The following is a 25,751-nucleotide window of genomic DNA, read 5'->3' as shown; positions in this document are numbered from 1 at the left end:
CATGCGGCTACAGGCGCAGTGCGCTCCTCGCCCGCTTGATAGGATTCAAAGGCGATGACTTGTTCCGAAGGGTTGGGCTGCGCTGACTCTCGAAGTAAGATGCTGTCTCGGCCAGCTGAAGGCTCGGAGAAGCTGTGCGATCGATTGCGCTCTATGGGCAAGGGTTCGGAGATGATCGAGTACACAAGGCGCTAGAACGCACGAAACGCAATGGTTCTGGATGCCGGAGGAAAAAGCAGTGAGCGAGGGTATCGGTGTCGGTGTCGATGTCGAGGATTCAAGGATCGAGCTGAAGGAGAGGCTGGCCACAGGCAAGCGTCCCAAGAGGGCGCCGATCACCACGGGAATGACGGACGGCGAGGCGCAGAACCACTGAATCTCACTGAGGCTGGGACTGCGGTTTTGCGCAAGCTGACATGCTCACATACACACAATCCAAGAAGACGAAGGGAGATGCTAGTTGGAAAAGGTCCGAAAGGGAGTAGGCCTTGATTTGGCGCATTAAAACATAGCCAACCTGCAGAGAGAGACCACCTCAGGCTGCAGCTGACCCAAACGTCCTGTCTTGACTCCTTACGACTCACCCTCCTCCGACCCTTCTCTACCTCTCTGCTCACCCTGTCCACTCACCCTCCGACTTATGCTCGATCTAAATAAGGGAGGTCCCCCAACGCCTACACCTCTGTAGCGCCGCCTTCCTGGCACCCTGTGACCCCGAGCGGCCTCTCAATTCATGGCCCCCAGGTTCTTTGATGAGCGAAGGAAGTGTTGGTAACTGTAGCGAGGACTGAGGGACACGGCGATATTTCCTACATTTATCGGCTATATCAGTCAACGTCCCTCTTGCCCCTATGACCGTTTACCATTTACCGCATGTCCTATTGTATTGTGTTAATAATAGTATTGATTTGTTCTGCGGCAGCGGAGCCTAGACAAGCGAGGTCCAGCTGGCAGTCTCCCTCTACACAGAACAGACTGCGCCGTACGAAGCAGGCTACCAACTACTCTCTGCAACATCGGCAACGATTTACCAGGCTCTCTTCCGACAACAGAGCAAATCCAGAACTTTGATCAGATTCTGTTAGAGATCGGAGGCGCCTAGACAATGTGAGCTCGCGAACATTACGTTGTCATGTATGGCGAGGCCGTTGAAGAACTTGAAGTCGAAGCAGTCTACATTGATATTCCTACGGAACAACATGTATCAATTTAGAGGGTCGAACCATTCTCTACTCCTACAACCGCGGCGTACTGTAGTACCCTATTACATGATACTCTGTACACACAGGCACCATGCTTGGAACCACTGCAGGCAACGGCTGTCTTGAGACGTGTCACTCTGCGATCTGCGTTTCGCATCGGCGCGCCGTCGACCGCCTCCCCTATATATATCCACGGCTTGGAAGGCAGCCTGCATGCATAGCGGCGATGCACCATCCCGGCATGCCTGGTTACACTACATGCTAAGGTAGGGGCTGCATGAGGCCGTGTCAACGTCTGGAAGGCTCGTCCGTCCAACCATGATTCTCGGAACCGTACTTTTTCGCTTCTTGCAACCATCGCACCTTGTCCAAGTTGATAAAAACAGGTTCATGACTAAAAGAGATCAGGGGGACACTGGCCAACGAACGTGAAGACACGGAGCTCAATCGAACAAGCTTGCACAAATAATTGATGGATAAACACGGCTCGTGTATTCATGAGTTGTTACTGTCTATGTAAACAGCCCCCAATTTCGGGCCTCCGACTCTATGGTGGCTGACAGCCTCAGCTGCAGCCCAAGGTCCAGACCTTCAACGCCCTGGTAACCCATTGTGCAAACTCTATGGATGCCATGATGTGTCGCGGAAAAAGCCAGTTCTCAATGGTTGCTTCCAACCTCAATCCAGGAGGTTGGCTCAGGAGTGCACTATCCAATCCAAGCCGATCCCCGGGAAACGCCTTTATATCCGACACCGATCAAATGCGTTCATCTATCGTCAAATTCGTAAAGGGTACATTTCTTACTGCTGTTGCTGTTGTTCTTGTCGTTGCTTTTCTTCTTCCTCTTGCTCAAGGTCATCCTCGGCAATGGCGTTGGCCAGCTGAGGTGCGCCGCCACCAATGGTGAGGTTCTTCATTTGCTTCTCGAACTCACGCTTCATGCCAAACTTGACGGCTTCCAGGACGTTGTCCACCGTCATCTTGGGCATGTAGGCAGGACGCGTGCCTTCTCGGAAGACACCGGTCCGGACCAAAATGGAGAACCACTGGGCGTCGGATTTGCCGCTCTCGTCGAACTCGTTGGTGCCCCGAATATCAGACTCTGGGGTGTCGCCGACGAAGTACACCGTCTCCGGAGGGCGGTCAATGCCGTGAGTGTCCTTCCGCCATTGTCGGAGAAGTCGGGTGGCGAATTCGAAGGTGCCGACTTGTGGCTTTCCGAAAGCGATGGTCTTGAGCTCCTTGCCGGTGATGGCCTTGAACATGGCCTCCAGAGAAGCTCGGAGAGCACCCATACCGATGCGAGAGTAGGTGTGGGACGTGGCCCAGACGATGTCGTTGTGGGAGAAATAGACCGGTGGGCCTTCGTCGAAAGTCTCGGATCGGGTTCCCAGGCGGCCGTTCTTGCTCATGCACAGGTCGAGGATGATTTGAGAGTCTCCGGCCCAGTCTCTGCTATCAGCAAAGACGAACACGGCCTCGATGTTGACTTCTCCGTAGTTGCGCTTCTTCGAGTTCCGCAGCTCCTCCTCGGTCAAAGTCCGGAAGGGTGTTGTGTCTTTGTTATCCTTGATGATGTCTCCCGGCGTGATGACATCTTTGAATCCATAGCCCTCGGCGACCTTGCGACACTTCTCGCCTTCGCCGCCAACGACCAGAACCGTGTGGTATTTCTCGGCCATTTCTCTCATCGGGGTATGACCACAGATGAACTGGCCAGGAGACACTTCCATCTGCAGCTGTTGCGAAAGTTGGATACATCGCTCCTCTTCGGTCTTTCCACCTCCGTTGGTCACGAAAATATACGGCCTGTTAGAGAGATTGTTAGCACTTCGTTCGTCCAGAGATATGGGGGCTTTGGGTGTTGCACATACACTTTGATACCATATTCGTTCTGACCGTTCAAGACCTTCATGGCCTCGATGGCTTCTGGGATGACCTCGCCACCTCGGATGAGCACGCCATCAATATCGAAGGCAAAGGCGTACTTGTCGGTGGTCTTGAGCCCCGAGTCGTCGGGCGTTGGAGGGCCGGACTCGTTGGGTGTGCTAGTCTCGGACCCTTCGGCCAAGTGGTATTTGGCCATCTCCATGGCCTGGGCCGTCTCATTGGCACTGGTCTTGCTCTTGAGGTGATCGGGAGGTGCGACGACCGTGGGACCTGAGAAGAGATCGGCTCGAGTGACGCTCTGGCTGGACAGCCTCCGCGTCTCCCGTCTGGATCTCCTCCCGGTAGGAATGGGAGAGAGCATGTTGGTGTCGACCTCCTGGATCGGCTGCTCGAGGTTCTTGGCCTCTGCTTCTTGCTGCGTCGTCATGTTGGGCAGGTGATGTGTCTCTATTCTATGTCTGTAACCAAAGGAATGTGTTGCAGAAAGACGAGAAAGAAAATCTAGGTCCAAAAAGGCTTCAAGAGTTATATATCAAAACAAGAATCTAATGGGGAATAAGGCGTTCTCCGGGGCAGGGGTCCAGGAACTTATATATACCAGACCCTGACCGAGAGTGTCCGATTCTTCTGGATACACGGCGACACGTACAGTCGACGGCCACACGTGGGTAAAAAAAGTGGATGCCATACACAAGATAACTGACCTGCAACCGCAACAGTGGGTATCACGAAAACAGAGGCGACGCACCGTCGTTTGAAACACTGGGTCACTACGATAATGTTACTGGCACCACAAAGGCCACCACAGCGTTGCCGCAAGTCAGAAGCCTCAGACTTTGAACCAGCCCGGTCACGGCTCCGGAGTTGATATCCACATGCAGATTTGATACGGGCCCCCATGACGTCGGTGCAATGGAGTCGCTCAGCCTGGTGGGCGAATGAGGAAAAGTCGTTTATCACCGCATATTGAGCGAAAAATTGCCTACGCTCAAATCCAACGGAAAATTCTCTGACTAGCAGGCCGCTAACGCACTAACATGTGTCGTGTTGCGGTGTCGAAGAGAGATTAATAGAAGCAAAAAGCAGCTAAAAGGCTCTAAAAGTCAGTTAAATTGGTCGGTGCAGTGGCGCCAAAGTGCGGTTCCAAGTCTGGTTGGGATGAAAGTGGCAGTGGGGGAAGATCCTCGTCATACCGTGCAGTGTGATATCTGGCCACTGCACGGGGCACTCTGCGAAGAACGAGTTTTAACAGACAGATTTTGCAGTTACCTTGAAAGACACTGGCACCTCATGAGACATCTACATTGTACAACTATCTGCCGTACCGCGACTTTGCATCGACCTTGTTGCCCTATTGCCCTCAGGTCTACCACTGTGCCACCCAGTCTGACTACTATGGAACACATTTTCGTCTCTCTTCAGATACCAAAGTGCCGGCATTTACCAGGATCCTGAGCTGATAGGCGTTGTAGGTATTGTACATAGTACATATGTCGGAGTGGAAATTGCCAGAAGAACAAAGATGTTGCTGCCTTACCATTGCACTATATAAGGCGAAGATCGACGACTCCTGGCATGCGCTTACCAGTAATAGTTGATATCAGGCAATGCCAACTGCATTGGCACATGTTAATAGGCATAAGCGACACTATTAATATTGATGAGGACAGCGCCGGGCCACCTACTACTTCTGCTAGTACAATGTACGGGCTGGCTGCCCTTCATGTTACATCTGTCAGAACCGCTCGAGTCACTCCGGTCAAGCTCTTGTTTGTGTCAGGGTTTCATCCATCTTCGGTATGCGTTGATGGATTTGGGTTAAGGATCAAATCCCGAGCCCTGGTCAGGTCGGCAAGCCGTGGTAACCGAACGCCACCACAGTCATCGCCCGCGCCCACCGAATCAGCGGCTGGCCTAGTCAGGAACAGCTGGACCCGCCTGGGTCCCTGAGAAAAGACCCCTCGGCCTTTCTTCTGGCCGCTAGGGAATGGTTCGGTGGGTTCGGGACCATTCCGTCGAAACGTGAACTGCGCGTTGTATACGTATCCCTTGAAGCAGAGGGGTACGTGTTGACATGTGCACCGACGATACGGCCTCAGGCCCCTGGAGCGCGGTGCGCCTTGATAGATCAGGCCCAACACCACGAGCAGGCAATCCCATAACCGCTACTCCCTGGCATTCTGATTCACATGTCAGGGTGACTGGTAGAAACAGGACCGGAAGTCAAGGGCCAACGGTGTCCAAGCGGGGCTTCTTGGATTGCTGTGCTCCTTCTGGATGATCTTTATCCTAATTGACAGTGCTAGCATATGCAGAACAACCCAATCCCAAGGAGACAGCTTCACAAAATCAATCCGCAATGTGGTCGACTAAGGTAGTCCAACAAACACCTTCGCTCAACGACGTGCTCACCGCTCCTCCATATGACGCCGTGCTATCTATTCAAAACAAGACCACAAAGATACGATGTCGCTCACAATTCTCCTTGACATGCCGATCGTTCTTCAGATGTGGAATTCGTTTTCAAGCCAATGTCGAACAACGACCTTGCCCTCCTCGAAGGCAGGGCGAGGGGAACGCACAATAATTGCAGCGTGGCTGTGACTGCTCTTGTGAATATGCACTGGGTATTTGCGAATGCCCACATCGTCAAGTGCCTTGATCATCGCAAACTGCATGGGCGTCAAAGCCAATGTGGGAAAATCCGGGGACCTCTCCAACGTTGTTGCCTCTTTCTTTGATGCATTTGTATCCGCCTTTTCAGTTAACAGTGACTCTGTGGACGCATTCGAAAGCTTCGACACTGAGGACGAGTCTATCCCACTGGCAATCTCTTCAGATCCCTGTGGCAGATATTCCTGTTCCTGCGCCGAATTCACATTCTCGAATGCGTCCTCCAGCCCAACCCGCATCTCTCGAACCATAAAGGGAATTCGGTACATACCGAAGCCTGCTCCCTGTTTGTCCGTCTCATGAAGTTGGATGCGCCGCCGACTCCGGAAGGTCTGTATGCATGAGTTGGCCAAGAATGCCAGTGTCGCAATAGGAATCAGAACCACTAGCGCAAGAATAATTGGTGTCCGGCGCAAGAAGGTTTGACTATTGTGACGAAACCGTTGGTAGACCGATGGTAGCTCGTGGTGGGGTATCAGGTCACAAGGGTGGTCAGGGTCCAATATCACGGGCTCGTAACCCTGGAGATAATGAATCTTGATCTTGCTAAGATCGGTGAAGGGATCTGTCCGAGATATGCCCGTGGTATAAAACACAGCGGACCGATCGTTGACGATATTGGCATAAAGCGAGCGGTGCTGAAACCGAGCAAGAGCATGTATGAAGATGCTTTCGGGGTCAGCGAGTATGCTCAAGATTGGCCGGTTGGTGTTTCTGAACTTGTCAATCATGAAGAGCTGCCGTCCAGATGCAGAGAGCGTCCGGGCTCCCAACACGTTCCACAAGTGATTCTGGTAGCCGGTCAACGGTGTCCTCACGCCCAAATGCGGCGTAGCGAAGGTGGTGAAGTTGACTGGGGTCATCTTGTCGAAATGACCCTTAGAGTCGAGCAAGCCGATGGCATAACGAGCAACCAGCCCGCCCAGGGAATACCCGACGATCGAGAACTTTGTGATCTTGTAACCATCGCGCCCTAGCTCTTCGAGAATGTCTTCAATCTCTTTGGCGATGCGCTCGCCGCCAACCTCGATGCCATCGTAGGTCAAGGACGAGCCGTTATTGCGACAGGCGTGGATAATGAGTTCTTCTTCGCTGTAGCGTTCGCGGAGCGCTTGGACAAGGTAGTTGAGGTGACTCTAGAGGAACAATTAGCGGTCTCGACTGCCTCGGTGTCGCCAAACTATACCGCGTTGCCCCAAAGCCTATTGAGCGTTAGTGATGCTGAGTCCTGGTTGGTAGATTGTGTTTCGCGCACCCATGGACCAATGCAACCAGATGAGAAGCCTTATTTGGAGTGGAACGACCTGATTTGAGGGCGCTTTCAGCCATGTCAGGATTGTAGAACAGTGCCTGTCTGTCTATGCTGCGCAGGTCGAAGGGAAGCGCTGCCATTCTCCAAAAGAAGCGAAACGGAGCAGGCCCCCTAGACGAAATGCGCGGCGCTAGGATGACGACAACAGGCAGCTAGAGCCCCTCTAGGCACCTCTGTGCCTGTTAGAGACCGGGATAGACCGACGCGACAGCGGCTTCAAGTTGGTTGCAGCCTCAGGCTCCGGCGGCGCAGCTAACAGCGTCTCCGACTCTGGCCTATTTAAAAGCCTGATGAAGGCTTCTAATAATGAAACCTTGGGAGAGCCTTATCTTGGTGCGTGTTGCAAGTGCGTGTTACCGCGCTTATCTCTTCCTTCAAGTTGGCTTGCTTGCTCGTTGTAGTACTGAGCACCTCTTTCGTCCTGTATCTTGGGACTGCTGCTACCCTCGAGAGATTTGCCACAAACAATATTCTCGATTCTGTGCAAGCGAATGCTTTTCGGAGGCACACTACAGTGTCTTCGTACCTCTTCGTAGGACTGAATGCCCCTGGGCAAGTAAACGAATGCCTCAGCTAGTGGGTGCGATTGCCTCGAATTCAAGTTTGGTGACATCCTCTCACACAAACACGGGCCCTGCCTGGCATTCATATATTTTTCACCGCGTCGTCACTATCGCTGCAAACTGCGAACAATAGGCTCACTTGCCCTTAACGTTTATGACCTCAGAGACTGATCTTGTCTCCTAGTGCCTGTCAAATCGCCATCCGTCCCATTCACGGACACGAGATAAGGCCCAGCCAGTGTTGGGCTGGCGCACAGTGGCTTTATCAAGTGCTTCGCAAGGCTTTGAATTACCCAACAAAAAAGAGCTTCGTCGGTGGCCAGCCCATTTCCTGCGTCAGATCGATCGATCGCGAGATTCGGCCAATCTAAAGCTAGCTAGCCACCGAGACCGAGAGCCGGACTACGGGGTCGACGTCTTGTTTGGCAAATTCACCGAGCAACCACGGTGCCACTCCAATCTTGTATGCACGCGACAACCTGCCACCAAGTAAGGAGACTGTAAGCCCACCGAAAAAGCCGGGAAGCTGAGCACCGGCCTGGGCCTTTCCCGATCCGCCTGCCTGAAGGTGTCTCGGGCCGCACAAGTTGAACATCGCACGATGTTCTCCGCTTTAGGGCTCTTCAAGGGCGTGCAATGCCCTCAGCATTACGACTGTACGCTCACAAGTTGCTTCTTTTCACATGGACCGGTGAAAACCCCCGACGATGCAGCAGGGACCATCAAGGCAGCTCAAGAGTATAATCCTTTCAGTGCGGGAGAGATCACCACTCCTCCCGCCAAGAGAAGGAGGCTAGCATCTCCACGGCCGCAAGATGTTGAGGTTGAAACAGGACAAATACACTCAACTTCGTCAAAACCACAGCTTACGCCTGTTGCAAAGAAGGACGTTACCCCTTTGTTGGTAAAGGATGGGAACACTCCTGCGCCGGCTCGTGTCTCCAAAGCACAAGCTTCAGAGAAGAAAGCCATACCAACGTCGGTTACAAGGACAGTTTCACCCCCTCCGACAAAGGAACCCAAGGCTCCGGCCGCTTCAACAGGGAGGAAAGTGCTCAAAGCCGAAAGTCTAACGCCGCGAAATGTGGCTAAAGCTCCGGCCCTCTGGAAAACCAGGCTGGCAGTTCTGCAGAAGCTGCACGAACAGCTGCGAGCTCAGAATCAGAAGTTGGAATCATCAGGGAATGGACGGAAGGCCCTTGTGCTCAGCGGACAGGAGTTGATCACCTTTGCTCTCGACGAGGAGGAAGAAGCGGCCAGCAAGCTTACAGACAACATTTACAAGAATGCAATGGCCCAAAAAATCCTACGCATAAAGAAAATGACAACAGATGAATGGGTCAAAGCCGTGGCCGACTGGATGGGGTATCCGTCTCAAACCCAACCTCAAGAAAAGGTCAATAAGAGTGCTACAAATATGTTTCCACCAGGTTTGTCATCTACGAAGGAACAGATTGCTGTTCTCAGACATCTACGCACTCCACTCGAAGGTCTTGAGAAGTTTGGATACGTTACAAGCAAGCCTTCTGCCAGCGAAATCGCCAGCGTCAAAGCAGCCTTAGCAGCCACTGGAGGATTTGAGACCTGTGACCGTTGTTCTACCAGATTTCAGGTGTTTCCTGGTCGCGATGAGAATGGCCGTCTTACAAGCAAGGGCAAATGCCGCTATCATTGGGCTAGATCCAGTCGCTCAACTTCGTTCAAGACCGACAGGATGTATGGTCAGTCAGAGACTCTATATCCATGTTGCAACAAAGCGCCGGGGAGTGAAGGCTGCTCTGAGGCGGAAACACATGTTTTTAGTGTGAAAGATCCTAAGAGGTTGGCAGCCGTCCTGCAATTCGAGCATACCCCGGACAAACCAGATATACGTGGAAATCCGCCGATTTCATTCGACTGTGAGATGGGATACACCACCTTGGGGTTGGAGGTAATCAGAGTCACAGCTGTCTCATGGCCCGAAGGGAAACTTCTAGTGGACGTCCTGGTACGACCATACGGGGAGGTTCTTGATCTGAACACAAGATTTTCTGGTGTGACGCAGCAAGCCTTTGCCGATGCACTGCCGTACGAGGCTGCAATGCCAGACCAGGATGATCTCGGCGCACATGACAACCCTGACCAGGTTGTACAGTTACGCAAAGTGGAATCGCCGGCCGCAGCTAGACAGCTGTTGTTCGACCGCCTTACACCTGACACACCATTGATCGGACATGCCATCGAGAATGATCTGAACGTCTGTCGGATCATCCACCCGTTCGTCATCGATACGGCCCTCCTCTATCCTCATCCGCGAGGCTTACCTATCAGATACGGGCTGAAAATGCTGAGTCAGAAACATCTATCCCGAGGCATCCAAACGGGTGGCGAGGCTGGTCATGATTCGAAGGAAGATGCTGTAGCGACGGGCGATCTTGTTACCAAGAAGGTGGCAGAGAAGTGGCGCATGATGCAGCATGAAGGGTGGGAATTCGTCGACGGGTTACTAACGGCTCCTGAGGAGACCAAAAGAGTCGAGAACGTGCGCGGCAGGCCGTTCTCTGATCAAAGCTAGGACCCAGCCTTGGAATCAGAGAGGCTACTACCACATACTCTAGTCAGCAAGGTAGAACTGGAGGGTTTGTCTTTCAGGGGCGGAATACGAGCTGGTTCTTCAGTATGAAGTTAAATGATGCCTGGGGATGACCCGGGACGAGGAGCACGTGCATGAAAACGGTGCGCTAGTCATATCCGTTTTAGCTTGAAACCCGCACACTGGCAGATGGCATGGGCTTTGAGTCTGACACTTCAGTTCCAGTGCCGCTCCTGCTGCAGTGTGGTTCAAGTTGACTGGAGCCCCCTTTCCCTGGATGCGCATGTTGCAGGTCTGCGCTGCACTGCACTACACTGCACTGCAGCCGTTGGACTGACTGCACCTGCGCTCCTGCAGACACGCCTCCCGCGATAATCATAATAATAATTCCGAATCACTGGCAGCGCCAGCGAAGCATAATCCTCTCAAACCAGATAATCTTCTCATCTCCTTAATAGTAAGGTACATACTCCCAAGTCTGAGACACTGACAGACTCGCGACATTCGATTGACCTACGTCCGCAGAAAGGAAGATACCCTTATCGCATCGCCGTGTAGTCGCACCGCGATTTCTGCCGCTCGTTTGTTTACCCCTGTCACCGGTCGACGGCGAACCACTTCGAAAGCGATCCACGGTCTGAACAAACGTCCTCTGTTCGTCTAGACACCTCTGTCCTTGGCTCTCGGTGGTTGTTTCATTTAATCGGTCGGGCAGCGGCTCGAGCCAAATAAGGAGGATGGGCAATCAAATATCTAAGATGCTGGGCAAGATCTTCGGATCCCGAGAAATGCGACTGTTGATGCTGGGACTCGACGCTGCAGGCAAGACAAGTAAGTGGCACAGCGCGTATTGTCTTGCAAAGCTGGGGGAACGTGGGTCGCATTCTGTCTCATGTCTCTAACATTTGGCCAGCGATTCTGTACAAGTTGAAGCTCAACCAGGATGTTACCACCATCCCCACGGTCGGCTTCAATGTTGAGACTGTCACGTACAAAAATGTCAAGTTCAACGTGTGGGACGTAGGAGGGCAAGACAAAATCCGACCTCTATGGCGACACTATTTCTCTGGCACCCAGGGTCTCATCTTCGTGATTGACTCGAACGACCGAGCGAGAATAGACGAGGCTCGACAGGAACTGCATCGAATCATCCTGGACCGAGAGATGAAGGAAGCACTGTTACTGGTCTTCGCCAACAAACAAGATATCCCCGGCTCGATGACGCCTACGGAGGTTACGGAGAAGCTGAGACTGTCTCAACTGAAAGACCGGACGTGGTATGTCGTGCCGAGCTGCGCGACTACGGGTGAGGGATTACTTGAAGGCTTGGTAGGGTCGCCCTGATATCGTGCAACTGGCCAGAGGCTAACATTTTCCCTCAGAGCTGGCTGTCCACAAACGTGAAGCAGCAGCCACGGCCGGCGGCGGCGAAATAAGTGTCTCAGTTATGTTTGATCACTGTTGTATGTTTGGCGACATGCCGTTAATGGGGCTTCCAGGGGACTCAGGCATTGAAAAATGACTGACCTAGGTGGTCGCTCGGAATGGCGATCTGCTATTTCTTTTCGAGAGGACGGATGTGGAAAGGTTTAAGCGCTTCGAGTCATCAGTGTGTTCTTCAGCGACATCTGTTCTTCAGCGGCAGTTTGAAAAATTTGTATCTAACTACCTCAGACGCGCTTCACTGCGAGATAATACAGCATGATGAATTACCGGAAAAGGCGATGGCGACGACCCTTCCTGTAACGGGGTGGTGTTTCTCTTCTCCGAGATACAGTATGCCCCCCTATTTACACAGTATCATCTGACCTTGAATGCCATATCTGCCAGCCACGCAACCTTCAAATGGTTGAGACGTCCTTTTGGCCAGGTGCTGTTTTGGACATCCCTTCGTTTGGATTCACTTACAGGAGTATTCGCTCATAAATGTCAACACTCTGGTGAAGATGGTATGTAGTACCTGGAGGTGCTTGGAGGTACTCCCTGCACCTCAGCCTCATGCACATCTACTTTGCGAGTGCTGAGTTTCGCAAGACATTCCCAAGTGGTGGACCCACTCCTGAAGCGTCCATGCATACCATCACCTAAGCGATAGCATAACACACTGGCGACGAGAGGGTTATCGTCAAAGCAGCAGAGCTAGCAGCTTGAGAAGTCGATTGAGGCGACCTTTGTTATGAAGACGGCTCACCAGCATCGAGCGTGATAGGCTTGATTGAACGGGATAGCGCCATTGTTATTGCCTCACTCTTTGGGTCGAGGACGTGCCAGTCGTTACTTCTGGATTCTTTTGCTGTCAAAGCAAAGTATAGGGCAAGGTTGCATTGGCAGGTAAGTTTTATCTTGTCGAGTACCTAGTCTTGGTAGGTGGCTTTGAATTGACTCTTCATCCTTCTGCAAGTAGCACCGCAAGAAATGCGACTCAGGAGTGGTGACACGAAGCCCATATGTCCATGCATTGCATACCTTAGTTACAGTACCTTATGCGCGTGCCATGCACTCCTTGCTGGACCTGCATGGCGCTGCATAACACGACGAACCCCGGGGGCAAGATTAGGGAGCACCTCTGCTGTCAAAATATGCAAGGGACATACGCCCACCTACAAATGGCAAAGCGTCCACTCCCAAGTCCGAAACTGGCGTTTCCGGGTAAACCATGATTTGAGATACCAGTAGATTGCAGGGCTGACGAGGCCTCGGTTCGCCAACATTATTAACGGGATCAGATGGTTGCGGAAGAGGCGCCGAATAGTTGTTACCCCTGTCCATGCAAGCCATATCGTTGAAGGTGAATCTGAAGGATTTGGAGGCTTGGAATCCGGCAGCCTAATCCAGTCGTATTGTGTGGCATGCACTGCATGGCATTCAGTTGCATGGCATTCAGTTGCATTGCATTGCATTGCATTGCATTGCGCCATCGGGTGCAAGTTGGCGTCGTGACAGCTGCCAGTTGCGGGCCGTGCCACTTTGTCACGACAGCTGCAGTGCATCATTTTTAGGCTTGCAACTTGGATGGCACTGGCACTGGCACGGGGCAGGAGCCGCTGCCCGGCCGCATCATCTTGCATCACCGGCACGGCACTGCACTGCAGCCTGAGCTGAGGGGCACCGGCGATGCATGGCGCTCGAGTCAGGCTGCCCACTGAAGTGGCAGTGGCAGTGGCAGTGGCAGTCCGCTGCAGTGCCAGTCACCCCGTGCACTGCAGTGACTGCTGTGGCGTCAACTTGAACCGAGGGAATCAATCCTATCTACCCATCAATAATAATGAACATCTTGAATTCAGACCTGGACTTGTCTTCACCCTCTGTCATGCTTGAGCCTGAGCTCTCCTTCATCCCACCGCAATCATGCGCCACTACTCTCTCATCTAAATTCGGGAGGACGGATGCATTGCGCTAGTCCCGGCATCCTGCCAGACTCCTGGAGGCGGTCCCAATTCAAAAGAAGATCTCGACAGGGGTCGATTCCCCCATCGGCCAACCCACCTCAGGTTCGACCGACCGCGATTTCCCCCTCTGCCCTCACCGCGCACTCTCTCCAACAACTTCATTCCGAGTCTCGAGCTTGACGTGTATTTCTTCCCTCGTCACTGTTGAACTTCCTCAGGAGACGTGGTCTCCCGCTTCGAGGATTTTGTCGCATTGTCTTTCTACCGTGGCCGTCATATCTAGCGGTCGTCTTGCTTTGTCAACTTGGCCACTGCGGCCGGCATACCTTGGAATCCTTCATGGCTACCGATGGTTCAACAGCCGTCACTAATGGCACTCAAAAGCCATCAGTTCTTATAGTGGGAGGCCTAGGTGTGTCCAATGGCCAGAACTCGTTGGCCTTACCCTAACTTCTATCATAGGCTACATTGGCCGGTTTCTCGCAAAGTACATACATTCCAACAACCTTGCATCTTCAGTCCGTATCGTCGACAAAGTCCTACCTCAATTAGCACATCTGGCGCCGGAGTTCCAGGAAGCATGTTCCCCCGATATCTTTATGCAAGCCGATGCCTCCAGGGAATCCTCTATGGCCCGCATATTTGACCATCCCGCCGGCCCGGACGCAACATGGGATTATGTATTCAACCTGGCCGGCGAAACGGCGTGGTCGCAGGCGCCCGAAGTATACAGATTGCGATCTTGGCAGGTCAGTGTTACCCTCGCGAAAGAGGCGGCGAAACGTGGAGTCAAAGCATTTGTGGAGGCCAGCACGGGCATGGTCTATGCTCCGAACCGCACGCCCCGCACAGAACAAGACAAGTTAAAGCCATGGTTGAAACTGGCCAAAGTGAAACTCGAGGCTGAACAGGAACTGTCTCGAATTCCAGGACTGAACCTGGTTATTCTGCGAATGGCACACGTGTACGGCGAATATGACTCCAAGTTCATCGCAAAGGCTCTATGTCTGGCACGCGTCTATCAAGAACAGCAAAAGGAGCTCAAGTGGCTATGGACCGAGGATTTGAGGATCAACACGGTGCACGTGGAAGATGTGGCACGAGCCTTGTGGGCAGCGGCGCAATGGAGATCCGCCAACGCGACCGTGCCTCCATCATCCCCAACGTCTAGCAGGCGGCCGACATTGGGCTCGAAAGGAGAGGATGCACCAACTGGCGTGCCAATCTTCAATATTGTGGATCATGGACAAACGAGCCAGGGCGTTTTGGCTGATATCGTGTCCAAGGTATTCAACATCAAGACGGGATTCCAAGGCTCGTTGATTTCGCAGTTTGCAAAGATGAACCTCGAGCACGTTGTGGACGACCTCAACGAAGATGTCCTACAGCCATGGGCCGATATGTTGGAGCAGAAGGGCATCACCCAACCTGGTCCTTTGAGCCCATTTCTGGAGAAGGAATTGCTGAAGGACACAGATTTAAGCCTGGACGGCAGCCTCTTCGAAAGGACCGTTGGGTTCCAGTACGAGCGTGCAGAAGGTCTCACGGTCGAACGGGTCAAAGAAATGATTGCGAGCTACGAGCGGATGGGGTGGTGGCCCTGACGGGGCCAATCGATTCAGGTTTGGCAGGACCATTGCCCTCTTGGATGGGGATGTGCTCCCAGACACGGACATGCTCTACTGTCAGTATCTGGTAGCCATGTATACTTCGGCAGGTTCAACTCAGGTTGGCTGGTCGAGCTCTGATTGTACTGGTAGAAGACCACAAGGTTTATTGGGTATAATACAGTTGAAGAGTCAACAGAACATAACAACGAGATATTGAGGGTTACTATCGATGTACTCCTTGGAGCCAATTCATCATAACTTACCGTTAGTCTTGGAGTCCGACCATGAACTCAAAAAAGCTCTGCTGGGTACTCGCGAGGGTGCCAACCTATGACAAAGGATGGCTCTCTCGTCTTGCTAGGGTATACCCTCCGAATCAATCCGAGCCGACATAACCTTTTTAACTAAGTACTCCCATATATCTATTAGCAAAAGGAAAAAAAATGTAGCTGGATGGCTACTACCGAATATCAGAGAGGAATGTCATTGCCATTAGCGTTGGGATTTCAGACAACCTATGTAGCCATCAATGGGTACGGCACCTATCTACCTACCTATCTAAGGTAAGGTGTCTGTGCAATGACATTGGCAGTTGGAAGAACCTCTCAAACAACAGGGGCCAACGCCACCACGCCCACCTTCATTCGGTAGACTCGAACACCCTGACGAGCAGCGTGGTCGAGGTCATCTTGCAGTTGCTGCCATCCAATCGTCAAGAAGCGGTATTGGTCAAGATGAAAGTCGTCGTCCTCCTGAGGAATGGTGGTTGGGACGGGTGGGTTCTTCTTGTTTTTCTTCTTGTTCTTCTTCTTCTTGTTCTTGCCACCCCCATTGCCATTGCCGTTGCCACCATTGGTGTTGCCATCGTCGGTGTTTGTATTGCCACCCTTGTCGTTGTTTCCAGCCTTGTTGCCATCCTTGATGTTGGTCTCCTCGTTCTCAACCTTGACAAAATCATCTAGATTTCGCAACTCAAGTCGTCCGGTGGACACAAAACGGATCGAATCATTCCAGCCATAGCTAAAGACATACCCGAGGATTTTGGGTGTCATATCCTCAATGCGGCGGTTGATACCGATGAAGAACTGGACGATGCGATCTGGTTCCACGGGCGCGTCGGGCCAATGGTACGCTTGACGAGAGAGGTCCGTGGTCGCGGCTGCGGTGGGTCGAAAGACAGCATTGATGTCGACGGGAAGCAGGACAGGTGTGGCAATGTGTTGAACCGTAATGTAGATTGACATGATGGCCGGGCGAATCGGGGTCAAGGCGGCACGTTGTGCGTGGGTCGGTGGAACGGGGTTGCCGGACGATGCCCATGGCTCGTTGGCTTGCGATGAGTTGGGGGTAGTGCCTTGAAAACCGGTGGTGGATGCATTGTTGTCGACATCGGGGAAGAGGGTAAAGTCTTCGAAATCTGGTTTGGTATATGTTAGATCTTTGGGTGTTTGTCTTCTGGTACTAGATGGGGAGGGTAGGTTTGGTGGAAGCTTACCACCTGAAGTGAGACCCAGTTGAGCTGCAGATGTGGCGCGTGCTTCTGCCATGGCGTCCTGAGCATTCTGTGCTTCAACTGCGTCGTACTCGTCAATTCGCATGATGTGCTGTTCCCACAGAGCGGCGAAGACCTCCGGGTCACTTCGAGCACGGATCCGGGCGAGCATTGCGATGAGATCGATGATGGCATCGTCGGTCTCACCTGCGGACATGTTGCGAGGCAACTGAGCCGGAACCTGTGAGAAGACTCGCTCTTCGAGTGTTGCAGGACGACGAGAGGCTCCGCCGCCGCTGGCTTGACCTTGACCATGTCCGGAAGGATTGGTGGTTGGTGGTGCCATGGTTGAGTAGGTTTGACTTGGTCCTCCGGTAGACTGAGCGGAAACCTCGTCGGCAGTATAGTATGACGAGTTGACAGGATTAGGAGTAAAGGAAGAAGAAGGGGCAGAAGTATCCGCACCGGCGGCAGTGTCTGTGGTGTCGTTAGCAGTAAGAGTGCTGGTGCGTGTACGTCTGGGATCGGGTCGTCGACGTCGGGCAGTTGGATCGATAGCAGGTCGTCGGCGGGGAGCTGGTCTTGCTGAGGGTCGAGGCTCGAAGAGGACGTTGCGCATTCGAGTCCACAGCTCTTTGAAGATGGGGAAGAATCTGGCAGAAAAGGAAAAAGAGGAGAGTGTTAGTAAAGTGAAGCGAAAGTGAGGCAGGGAAATGTCGAGCTGCCGCCTGTGGTTTCGATTTCACAAGCGCGGAGGCGGACGTGAAGGAAATGGACGTAAATGAACTGGACGTGAAGGAAATGGACGTGAAGGACGTGATCGTGACAGCGGACATGATCGTGACTGTGAACGTGAATTTGTTTAGGGCTCAATGCCCTTTGTCGTTCGTTCTCATAGTCTCACGGAAGGTAGAAGAAGGCATACACTGGCACATAAATGGGCTGGCCATGGATGCAACCCCAGGAGGGAGGGCTGTGCCCTACTTACCGGACGTTCTCCTCGTTCTCCTTGCCTTCGCCTCTCACATGTGTCAATCTCACCTCGTCTGGTTCAAGGTCGTTGTCGTCAAGTGTCCACTCTGAGCCGGCTGTCCAGATAATGTAGCCAAAGCCTCGCAGGACCAGGGTGGTCAGCTGTCTATGACTGGCATCGGTGTTGCGCTTGATTTCTTCGGTATGTTTGTTTCGAATGTGGCGGATCACCCCGTTGTAGAACCGGTCGAATTGGTCAGGTCGGATTTGCAGTTGCCGCATGATCGGATGGTAGTACTGCCCTTCCAGCTCCGCCGCGCGCACATCTTTCTCCGGGACCTTGCGCAGTAGAGTATTGGGGACGTCCACCAGATCCGGGATCCAGTCCCATCCTTGTGCTGCGTGGTTCTGCATGATACTTGCCATACTGCTGGGCTTGTCGTCGGCCGTGCCAGCAGCAATGCCATTGTTGTCAGCCATTTCGGTCCGAGCCATGAAAGTGTGAGAATCTTTGTTTGGGTCTCCAAGTCCTGAGAAGGGGTATGCCAGGGCGTTGGCTACTCCGGCGTCTGGAAGTAAGGTCCCGCCAAACAAGGTTCCCGCAGGCGCCAAAGTGGTCAGTTCGCTGTTCAGTCCTGAATCGTTTGCTGCATTCATCTGGACGTTTGAATCAGCCCCAGTCAAAGGCGCTTTTCTTCCCACCATCGGACCAAAGCGTGAGGCGTCACGGTCGTCTCGCTCCATGGCTTGACGTTTTAGACCAAGCAACTGAGCTTTTAAAAGGATAACAGCTGAGAAGAATGAAGAATGGGTTGATGGCGCGAGAGTTGTGCCAGGTTGCTAAAAGTCGCGCGTTGTTCAAGTGAAAGAGAAATGTTGACAGCTTCTCGTCAAGGCGAGTGCTGGTGTTGCTTGTGTTCGCCTACCATGTGTTTACCCTTACATTCACTTTACTTTCACCTTGAACAGCTGAGACCGATGTTGCCCTCTGAGACGACTCCCAGAAACCATCATTAGAACTGATACCCTCTTACATATTGCCGTTCTAAGGGGTCTTCAAACATATCGTTGCTCTCGCGACGTCAACCAGGCCAATACCCGGAGTGGTCTTTGAGAGCTCTTTTCTTTTTGCATATATCATCCTGAGAGGCCCTTGGTACTTCTTTTATTTTGCAATGCTTGCAATGCTTGAAAGACATGTTGAGACGCTGCAAACAAAGCATGGCGAGGCTGAAGCTGCGTTCCCCTTTCTGAGCTCTGAGCTGGCAGTCAAATTGGACCCACGGCTGCCTGTGGGCTTGTATTTACCCCGGATTACATCATGCAATCTGCTTGGACCAACCCAGCCACACAAGCCACACTTTGGTCCCTGAATCTGGGTACTACTAGGCTCAATCAGTACTAGTACCAGATTGCTTTGCTCAGCCTGTGGCTTGTGCCTGTCTCTACACCCAAACACCTTCCACCTTCCACGCTCGCTTCCATCCGGATTCCATCAACTTGAATCCTGTCAAAACGCACGCGCCTCTCCTGCCTCCTCGATTCGTTCATCGTGCCAACTTTCCAGCATTTGAGCGTTCGGGTTCACTTCTACTTTTCCTTCGTTTCTCTTTTTCTTTACGTCTCTCTCCAGACAAACATATCACCGATCATGTCATGGAAGCCCTAATCTACGAGGAATCCCCTATCGCCGAGTGTTTAGAAGCAGATGCCGTTCCTTTCGAGACCGTCGTTCCCCCGTCCCCCACGCCGTCCATCCAGGCATTTGCACCTCGCGGACTGCCAAAACTACGCGAGGGTCTGCGGACTATTCGCCAGACCGCCGCCAAGGTAACCGATGTAGCAAACGAAGAGTTTCTCGAGCGATTTCGGTATATCATTGTCGCGTCACAGTTGCTGTACGACGATCCGAAGCCTAGAAGGCAATCGCAGGATGAACGGACGATCGAGCTACAACCCTTGTCCATCAGAGGAGCAGCGATAACTGCCGGGATATCGTTCACAATAGCATGTGTGCTACATCTACTCCGTCGGCGGTACAAGACGTCTCAGCCACTACGTTGGTCCGGCTTTTTAACATACACGTTACTGTTGTTCGGAGGCTGCGCACTTTTGATCTACTTCTCTCGCCGTCAGTACCTCGATTTCGTACGGCGTTCTGCGGGGTCTACTCTTGGAAAGGTGGTGAAGGAGTGGCACAACTTCGATGCAACTGCTACGGAGGCACTGCGGTTTGTTCAGGAGGTGGAAATTGTCTCTCGGGGATATGAAATGTACGCTCGGCGCCTATTCTGAGAGTTATCCTGCTGACCCCTAGCAGTAGCCAACCGTTGCCGCCCGTATCGCGGCTCGAGGACAAGTCAGGAGCAAGCCGTTGTCGCGAGCTGCGCGCAGCCATCGGTAGCGCATTGATGGGCAGTATTAGCCACTGCGTCGAGGCCCACAATGCAATTCAGCCATTCGTGCGGGATTCCGACCTGCAGAGATATCACGACATTTATGAGGTTTCCATGCAAGAATATCTTGACTCGGTGACTTTGGCAAACACGACAACAGCGGACGCTCAGAATTCGCTAAGGGAGCTCCGTTTTCTGTTTCGATTACATTTGATCGCGAGGAAGGTTTTTCTCTGCGATTTACTTGCTCTCCATACAGAGTCCACATGGTATAATATTGCTCAGTGGCGAAAGACGTTACAGCTCTTGCAAGACCTCGATCTCGCCATCGGCCACGGCACGCAAGATCTTCATAACGCAGTTATCCGGGAAGAATTTGGCGAGAAAGATCATAGCATAACACCTCAAGAATCCAATCAGTCCGTGGAACGCCAAACCGACACAACTACCCCGCAGAAGCAATATGGGAAAGCACAAATGCGTCGTTTAGAAGCTGTGGCGAACTCGATTCGCGCCTTGAACGCCAAAGTTCACTTAATAAGAGAAGAGCTCGAACAATCGGCACAGGGGACCAGCTCTATCGGACTCAGCATAGAGGTCTGTCGCCATTACGAGAGTCTGGGCAGTGAAATACGACATGTTCTGATGGAGTGGGAAAAGGGACGAAACACCATGTTCCTTGGTGCCGGTGGAGATTCCGATAATCGTCGTTCCTCTTTAATGTCCAACGGTATTCAGTCACCTGGCTCGCCATCTCCAAGCAGCCTTGGAGGTTTGACAGTTGTGGATGGTGGACCCGCAGAAGCTTTCCGTTTGTTGAGTGGCGAAGACCAAGGAACCCCTGACGGTGCTGCCATGGATGAGGAAGTGTTTGAAGCTGTGGCACTGCCACGCAAAAGAACGTCTTGGGCGCACCTGACTCGGGAGGAAAAGCTCAGCAAAATGCAGGAAGATCGGAGGAAGCGTGCGACCTTGCTCGAACATGCAGAAAACACAACCAACATGTTGCGGGAGTTACAAATGGTGATTAAACATCGACCCAACGCAGTACGGTCCGAGAAACGAGTGACATCCATATGATGGAGAACCGGTGGAACTCTTGCCTTTTGGTTCATGACAACCAGGAGCAGAATTTGGGCATAAGGCCTCGAATTTACGGCACTATAATTTACGAAGCGCATGGTAGGAGTTCTGGGGGACCAAAAAATGGCGCAGCACGGAGCGATTTGCGGTTAATATTACCCATTTTTGGCGTCGAGACACAATCTTGTATTTTGTTTACAATTGTTTATTGGCCATTTCAGAAGTTGGGCAGGCTGAGGAGGATTGAGCCGGCTCACTGGCAGTCTGTCATTGTGTAGCTTCATGGGTTGTTCAGATTTGTAACGAAACCCTCTAGCCGTTCCGTGAGCATGCTAGATTGAAGCCTGCCACAGGTCACTCCACACCATTTTGTTTGTGAGAAAAACATCGTCGCGCGAAGACAGAAATAAACCACGAGCAGATGGTTTGGGGAAAGATGGTGTCTTTATATACAGTCTTGCGGCGGCTTCCGCGCAGAGTCTCGGGCGAGCGAGCTGCAAGTATTAATGTCTAAGCAGCAATTCAGTCCATGTCAGGTGCATCTCTTTACCTCTCTAAAGTGCTCAAGGGATCAGAAAAACCGTCATGGCGCCCGACTGAGAGAAACACTGCGTGTTATAATGCTGCTCTTGCCGCCGGTTCAGCTCTGTGCCCAACCTTCCGGCGACAACGTAAATAGCCTGTTTTTCATCCGTGCTTGTCCCAAATGTCGTCATATATGCCAGCCAAGGTTACACAGCAATTTCCTGCAGCCGGAAGGCCGAGTGTTGTACCACTCTACTATCAGGGTAGCCGCTGATTGTAGTTTCACTTCGAACCGGACTTCTTTCAGACCACTGTGCTGAGGGCGCTTGCAGCCCGCGCGAAGTTCTTGACTCACTGTCACTCCAGTTACTGACGGAACGTAACGATTCGATTCGGCCCGGCCGGCACTTACCGAAAGCGGCCAGCTGGCCCCCTTAGCCAGACCGGGTGCCTATCAAGGGGCGCGCTTTGGTATGCAGCGTCTCTCCATATAATAGGTTCCGTCTCCACCTTATCGACGGTCGTTGTGCTAAACCCTTCTGGAGGCAGGACCTGGACGATTGCTTCACCATGCCAGTGCAAGACGACACTTCCTTACCAGATCTTTCAACCGACGGTCTTGAGTTGCTTGGAATCGGAATCTCGGGTATTGTATACGCCCTTGACAAGGACACTGTGGTCAAGACCGCTCCAATCTACAACAATGAGTACGCCACCAACTCAAGCTTTGAAGATCTCCAGACCGAGAGAGCCGTGTACCAGCAGCTAGGATCTCATCCGCGAATATGTCAATACATCTCATCCGTGCAACGGGGGATTGTTCTTGAGAGATTTGGTGAAGCACTCCGAAAGCGGCTGCGAGAGCTGCACGAGCAGAACAAGACGCCGTCCCCAACCCAGGCTCTCAAGTGGTCTACTCAAGTTGCCGAGGGCGTGGCGTATCTCCACCAAAAGGGGATTGTGCAAGGAGATGTCGGCTGTCATAACATTCTTTTGAAAGGCGACGAGATCAAGTTCTGCGACTTTGGGGGCTCCTCAATTAACGGAAAGCCAGCCGAGGCTGGTTACGAATGCCGATCTCAACGCTGGGACGAGACTGGGGAGAATCCTTCGATTCAGAGCGAACTATTTGCCCTTGGATCGACCATCTATGAAATCTGGACCACCATGAAGCCTTACCAAGACGAACCGGAGGAGGTCGTCGAGCAAAACTACAAGGCCCAGCGCTTTCCGGAAGTCAGAACCCTTCCGGTGGCCGAAATCATCCTAAATTGCTGGCATGGCACTTATCAATCTGCGGGTGAGGTGGTCGCCGCTCTTCAATCACTTCAGGACGATCCAACAAGGATGCACAAATCCAAGGATTCAAATGTTGCTGCCAATAGGAGGACTGTCCTTGCAGCTCTTGCCTGCGTCATCACTGCCTTTGTCCTAGCAGCCTGGCTCCAGCTGAACCAAATTCATCGGCCAACATATTTCGAAAGGCTCATGTCTGGCGACAACGCCGATAAGTCTGGGAGGACATTAGACTCTTGTTCTTTCAATACGGCATGTCGAGATGAACCCTACCTCAACCATTTCTCGCCGTTCTCCGTTGCACACCGGGCATTTCTGGCTCGCCTTCTTTGTGGAACCCATGACCACGTTTGGATTAGGAGTAGCATTTTGGCAGTGCCGTTCCAATCCTCGGGTGGTTGGATTGGCACAGAGGGAATAGGCTCGGTTGGTCACTCTGTGGTTTGCGGTACAATGGGAGTAGATATAGACCATGTTGTGATAGTGACACGTTTTCCCAACTGCAACAGAAGAACGCCAGGGCTTGTAATGCCAGTACAGCTAGCATGGAGTGTAAAATCAACGCGAAGTCATTCTGTTGAAGTGCGAGAGCCGGCAGCAGAAGCAAGATCAATGGATCGATGACATCATTTGGACCATCAACAATCACAGGCACTCTGATTTGAGTATTGGGCATCAACCCTGATGTTGTTGAGCTGCTCAACTCTAGTCATCCATTCCAAGTCTTGATTGAGGTTTCACAGCATGACACAGCCCATGCGTGTTCGCAGATTCAGGTTTGCGTGGCGATATCAACCATAGAAGACACGGCTGACCAGGGTGGGCGCAGGTGTGGGCGCGACAGAGAGACATTCTGGCCGTTGGCCATATGTTTGGTACACTGTCATGGGACATGCAATGCAGCCTCAGCAACAGCATATACCTGCGAGGGAAATTTGCAGCAGTGCCAACAATGCCAGACCCTTGCTCTTTGTTTGGACAAAATCCCACCCTGTTGTGCCCGCCCTCTGGGATTGAGAAACTCGAAGCCGTCAATTCGTACAACCTGACCGTGAATCTTTTCATTTCCAATTCAATAATATCCCCGATTGGGAGGGCGGGTACTACAAGAATAGTCTCCCTCGTATAAGGTAGTGTGAGAGGTCGAAGATTTGCTTACTTTACAATTGACAATCTTGAACGGTTAGTTCAGTGCTGACGGCGCCGTCCATTTTTCCAGTAGCTCGAGGAGATTCACAGGCCGTCTGTCCAGATCCTCGAGGCACCATGGCCAGGGGGGCGCAGTCAACTTAGCCGGTCAGTTTTGACATGTTGGGTTGACCTCTCTGTCTCGGATCGCATGCTTGCTTGGTGTATCCAAAGAAGAGTTTCATTCTCGAAGCGATTGAGGGAGGTCGACCGAGGAGAGTGCTGTCTGACTTGTACTGGACGGTGACTAGTAGACCTGGGAGGTTAGTGGTGAGTAGTCCGTGACTCGCGTTCAATGCCAAGGGATCAATTAACGCCCAAAGCAGCTAGTCTTGACGCGCCTCGCGCTCGCCTTTATGAGACCGTGTTTTCTGCGTAGACTAAAATCCGCTTCAAGTTCTGACAATCGGTTCGCAATTCGAGTTCAATACTCTACCAAGCTCCTTCGACCAAGCATTTTTCACCTGTTCTGTAAAATCATCACTCTTTGAAACACTCGCTAACCCGGCAAGAGTAAGTGGACTTTCCCACGTCATTGTACACCGGCGGTATCTGACCTTTGCAGTGTTGGAAGCACGGCTCGAACAGGCGTCTGCCTTGAAGAAGGTTTGTCTCGCGTCCTTCGTCGAGAGATGAGTTCTGACGCCGTCTAGGTTGTCGATGCGATCAAAGACCTCGTCCAAGATTGCAATTTCGACTGCAATGACTCTGGCGTGGCCCTCCAGGCCATGGACAACTCGCATGTCGCCCTTGTTTCCATGATGCTCAAAGCAGAGATGTTCTCTCCCTACCGATGCGACCGCAACATTGCCCTGGGCATCAACCTCAACTCCCTGACCAAAGTCCTCCGAGCCGCACAAAACGAAGATATTCTCACACTCAAGGCTGAAGATGCGCCGGACGTCGTCAACTTGGTCTTCGAGAGCAGCGAGACGGACCGTTTGAGCGAATATGATATCAAGTTGATGGACATTGATCAAGAGCATTTAGGCATCCCAGACACTGAATATGCTGCCACCATCGAAATGCCCAGTGCAGAGTTCCAGCGCATTTGCCGGGATCTGATCGCCATGTCCGAGTCAGGTAGGCGGCAGCTACACCAACAATGAAAGTCTTGGGCTGACTCTATAGTTTCTATCGAGGCAAGCAAGGATGGCGTGCGGTTCGCTTGTCAAGGTGACATCGGAAGTGGCAGCGTCACCCTCCGACAACACAAGAACATCGACAAACCTGACCTCGATGTGACCATCAATCTTACCGAGCCCGTGTCCCTGACTTTCTCCCTCAAATATCTCGTCAACTTCTGCAAAGCTAGCGGCCTGTCCTCCAGAGTCAAGCTGTGCCTGTCTCAGGAAGTGCCGTTGCTGGTGGAGTACGGTCTATCTGGCAGCAGCTATCTACGATTTTACCTGGCTCCAAAGGTATGTTCATAACTAGCAAACGGTTATAAAAAACGGTAGCTGACTTGACTCCCCTTGCAGATTGGTGATGACGAATAAATGTGAATTTGACGCGCCATGTTAGTGACGACAGGTAGACGGAGTTCCAGTGGTAGGCGCTGTGATGAGCTGAATCGGATGAACATGG

The 25,751-nt window shown here is 52.3% G+C and overlaps 8 protein-coding genes across 8 annotated transcripts; 5 read left to right on the top strand and 3 right to left on the bottom strand.

The window, feature by feature from the left end:
• Positions 1-2,003: 2,003 nt before the first annotated feature.
• Positions 2,004-3,520, bottom strand: HMPREF1120_08952 (uncharacterized protein; the record flags this gene model as incomplete). The annotated part of the gene is made up of 2 exons (XM_009163225.1): positions 2,004-3,012; positions 3,078-3,520. 2 exons carry the CDS (start codon positions 3,518-3,520, stop codon positions 2,004-2,006), a joined length of 1,452 nt encoding a protein of 483 aa, XP_009161473.1.
• Positions 3,521-5,597: 2,077 nt separating this feature from the next.
• HMPREF1120_08951 (uncharacterized protein) lies at positions 5,598-7,095 on the bottom strand (the record flags this gene model as incomplete). The annotated part of the gene is made up of 3 exons (XM_009163224.1): positions 5,598-6,902; positions 6,953-6,968; positions 7,022-7,095. The coding sequence occupies 3 exons, from the start codon at positions 7,093-7,095 to the stop codon at positions 5,598-5,600; spliced, it is 1,395 nt and encodes a 464-aa protein (XP_009161472.1).
• A 1,147-nt stretch (positions 7,096-8,242) lies between these two features.
• On the top strand, positions 8,243-10,195 carry HMPREF1120_08950 (RNA exonuclease Rex3; the record flags this gene model as incomplete). The annotated part of the gene is made up of 1 exon (XM_009163223.1): positions 8,243-10,195. One exon carries the CDS (start codon positions 8,243-8,245, stop codon positions 10,193-10,195), a length of 1,953 nt encoding a protein of 650 aa, XP_009161471.1.
• Positions 10,196-10,971: 776 nt separating this feature from the next.
• On the top strand, positions 10,972-11,649 carry HMPREF1120_08949 (ADP-ribosylation factor 6; the record flags this gene model as incomplete). Its single annotated transcript, XM_009163222.1, has 3 exons — positions 10,972-11,044; positions 11,127-11,542; positions 11,596-11,649. 3 exons carry the CDS (start codon positions 10,972-10,974, stop codon positions 11,647-11,649), a joined length of 543 nt encoding a protein of 180 aa, XP_009161470.1.
• A 1,594-nt stretch (positions 11,650-13,243) lies between these two features.
• Positions 13,244-15,688, top strand: HMPREF1120_08948 (uncharacterized protein). Its single transcript, XM_009163221.1, has 2 exons — positions 13,244-14,014; positions 14,065-15,688. The coding sequence occupies exons 1-2, from the start codon at positions 13,942-13,944 to the stop codon at positions 15,204-15,206; spliced, it is 1,215 nt and encodes a 404-aa protein (XP_009161469.1). The 5' UTR covers positions 13,244-13,941; the 3' UTR covers positions 15,207-15,688.
• Positions 15,689-15,817: 129 nt separating this feature from the next.
• On the bottom strand, positions 15,818-18,420 carry HMPREF1120_08947 (uncharacterized protein; the record flags this gene model as incomplete). Its single annotated transcript, XM_009163220.1, has 2 exons — positions 15,818-17,357; positions 17,693-18,420. 2 exons carry the CDS (start codon positions 18,418-18,420, stop codon positions 15,818-15,820), a joined length of 2,268 nt encoding a protein of 755 aa, XP_009161468.1.
• A 912-nt stretch (positions 18,421-19,332) lies between these two features.
• HMPREF1120_08946 (proliferating cell nuclear antigen) lies at positions 19,333-21,152 on the top strand (the record flags this gene model as incomplete). Its single annotated transcript, XM_009163219.1, has 2 exons — positions 19,333-19,949; positions 19,997-21,152. The coding sequence occupies 2 exons, from the start codon at positions 19,333-19,335 to the stop codon at positions 21,150-21,152; spliced, it is 1,773 nt and encodes a 590-aa protein (XP_009161467.1).
• A 1,098-nt stretch (positions 21,153-22,250) lies between these two features.
• Positions 22,251-25,663, top strand: HMPREF1120_08945 (proliferating cell nuclear antigen; the record flags this gene model as incomplete). Its single annotated transcript, XM_009163218.1, has 7 exons — positions 22,251-23,191; positions 23,336-23,402; positions 24,251-24,272; positions 24,730-24,770; positions 24,818-25,247; positions 25,296-25,585; positions 25,646-25,663. 7 exons carry the CDS (start codon positions 22,251-22,253, stop codon positions 25,661-25,663), a joined length of 1,809 nt encoding a protein of 602 aa, XP_009161466.1.
• Positions 25,664-25,751: the final 88 nt, after the last annotated feature.

This window comes from Exophiala dermatitidis (genome assembly GCF_000230625.1).
Source record: "Exophiala dermatitidis NIH/UT8656 unplaced genomic scaffold supercont1.8, whole genome shotgun sequence".
NCBI classification, from domain to species: Eukaryota; Fungi; Ascomycota; class Eurotiomycetes; order Chaetothyriales; family Herpotrichiellaceae; genus Exophiala; species Exophiala dermatitidis.
Note: the sequence above shows the minus strand (reverse complement) of the source record. Positions and strands in the feature narration are given on the sequence as shown.

Excerpts from the sequence above, each read along its gene's own strand:
- HMPREF1120_08948 (XM_009163221.1), top strand. The coding sequence starts at position 13,942 with ATGGCTACCGATGGTTCAACAGCCGTCACTAATGGCACTCAAAAGCCA. Across the intron at positions 14,015-14,064 it reads TCTTATAGTGGGAGGCCTAG|GCTACATTGGCCGGTTTCTC; the intron begins GTGTGTCCAATG and ends CTTCTATCATAG.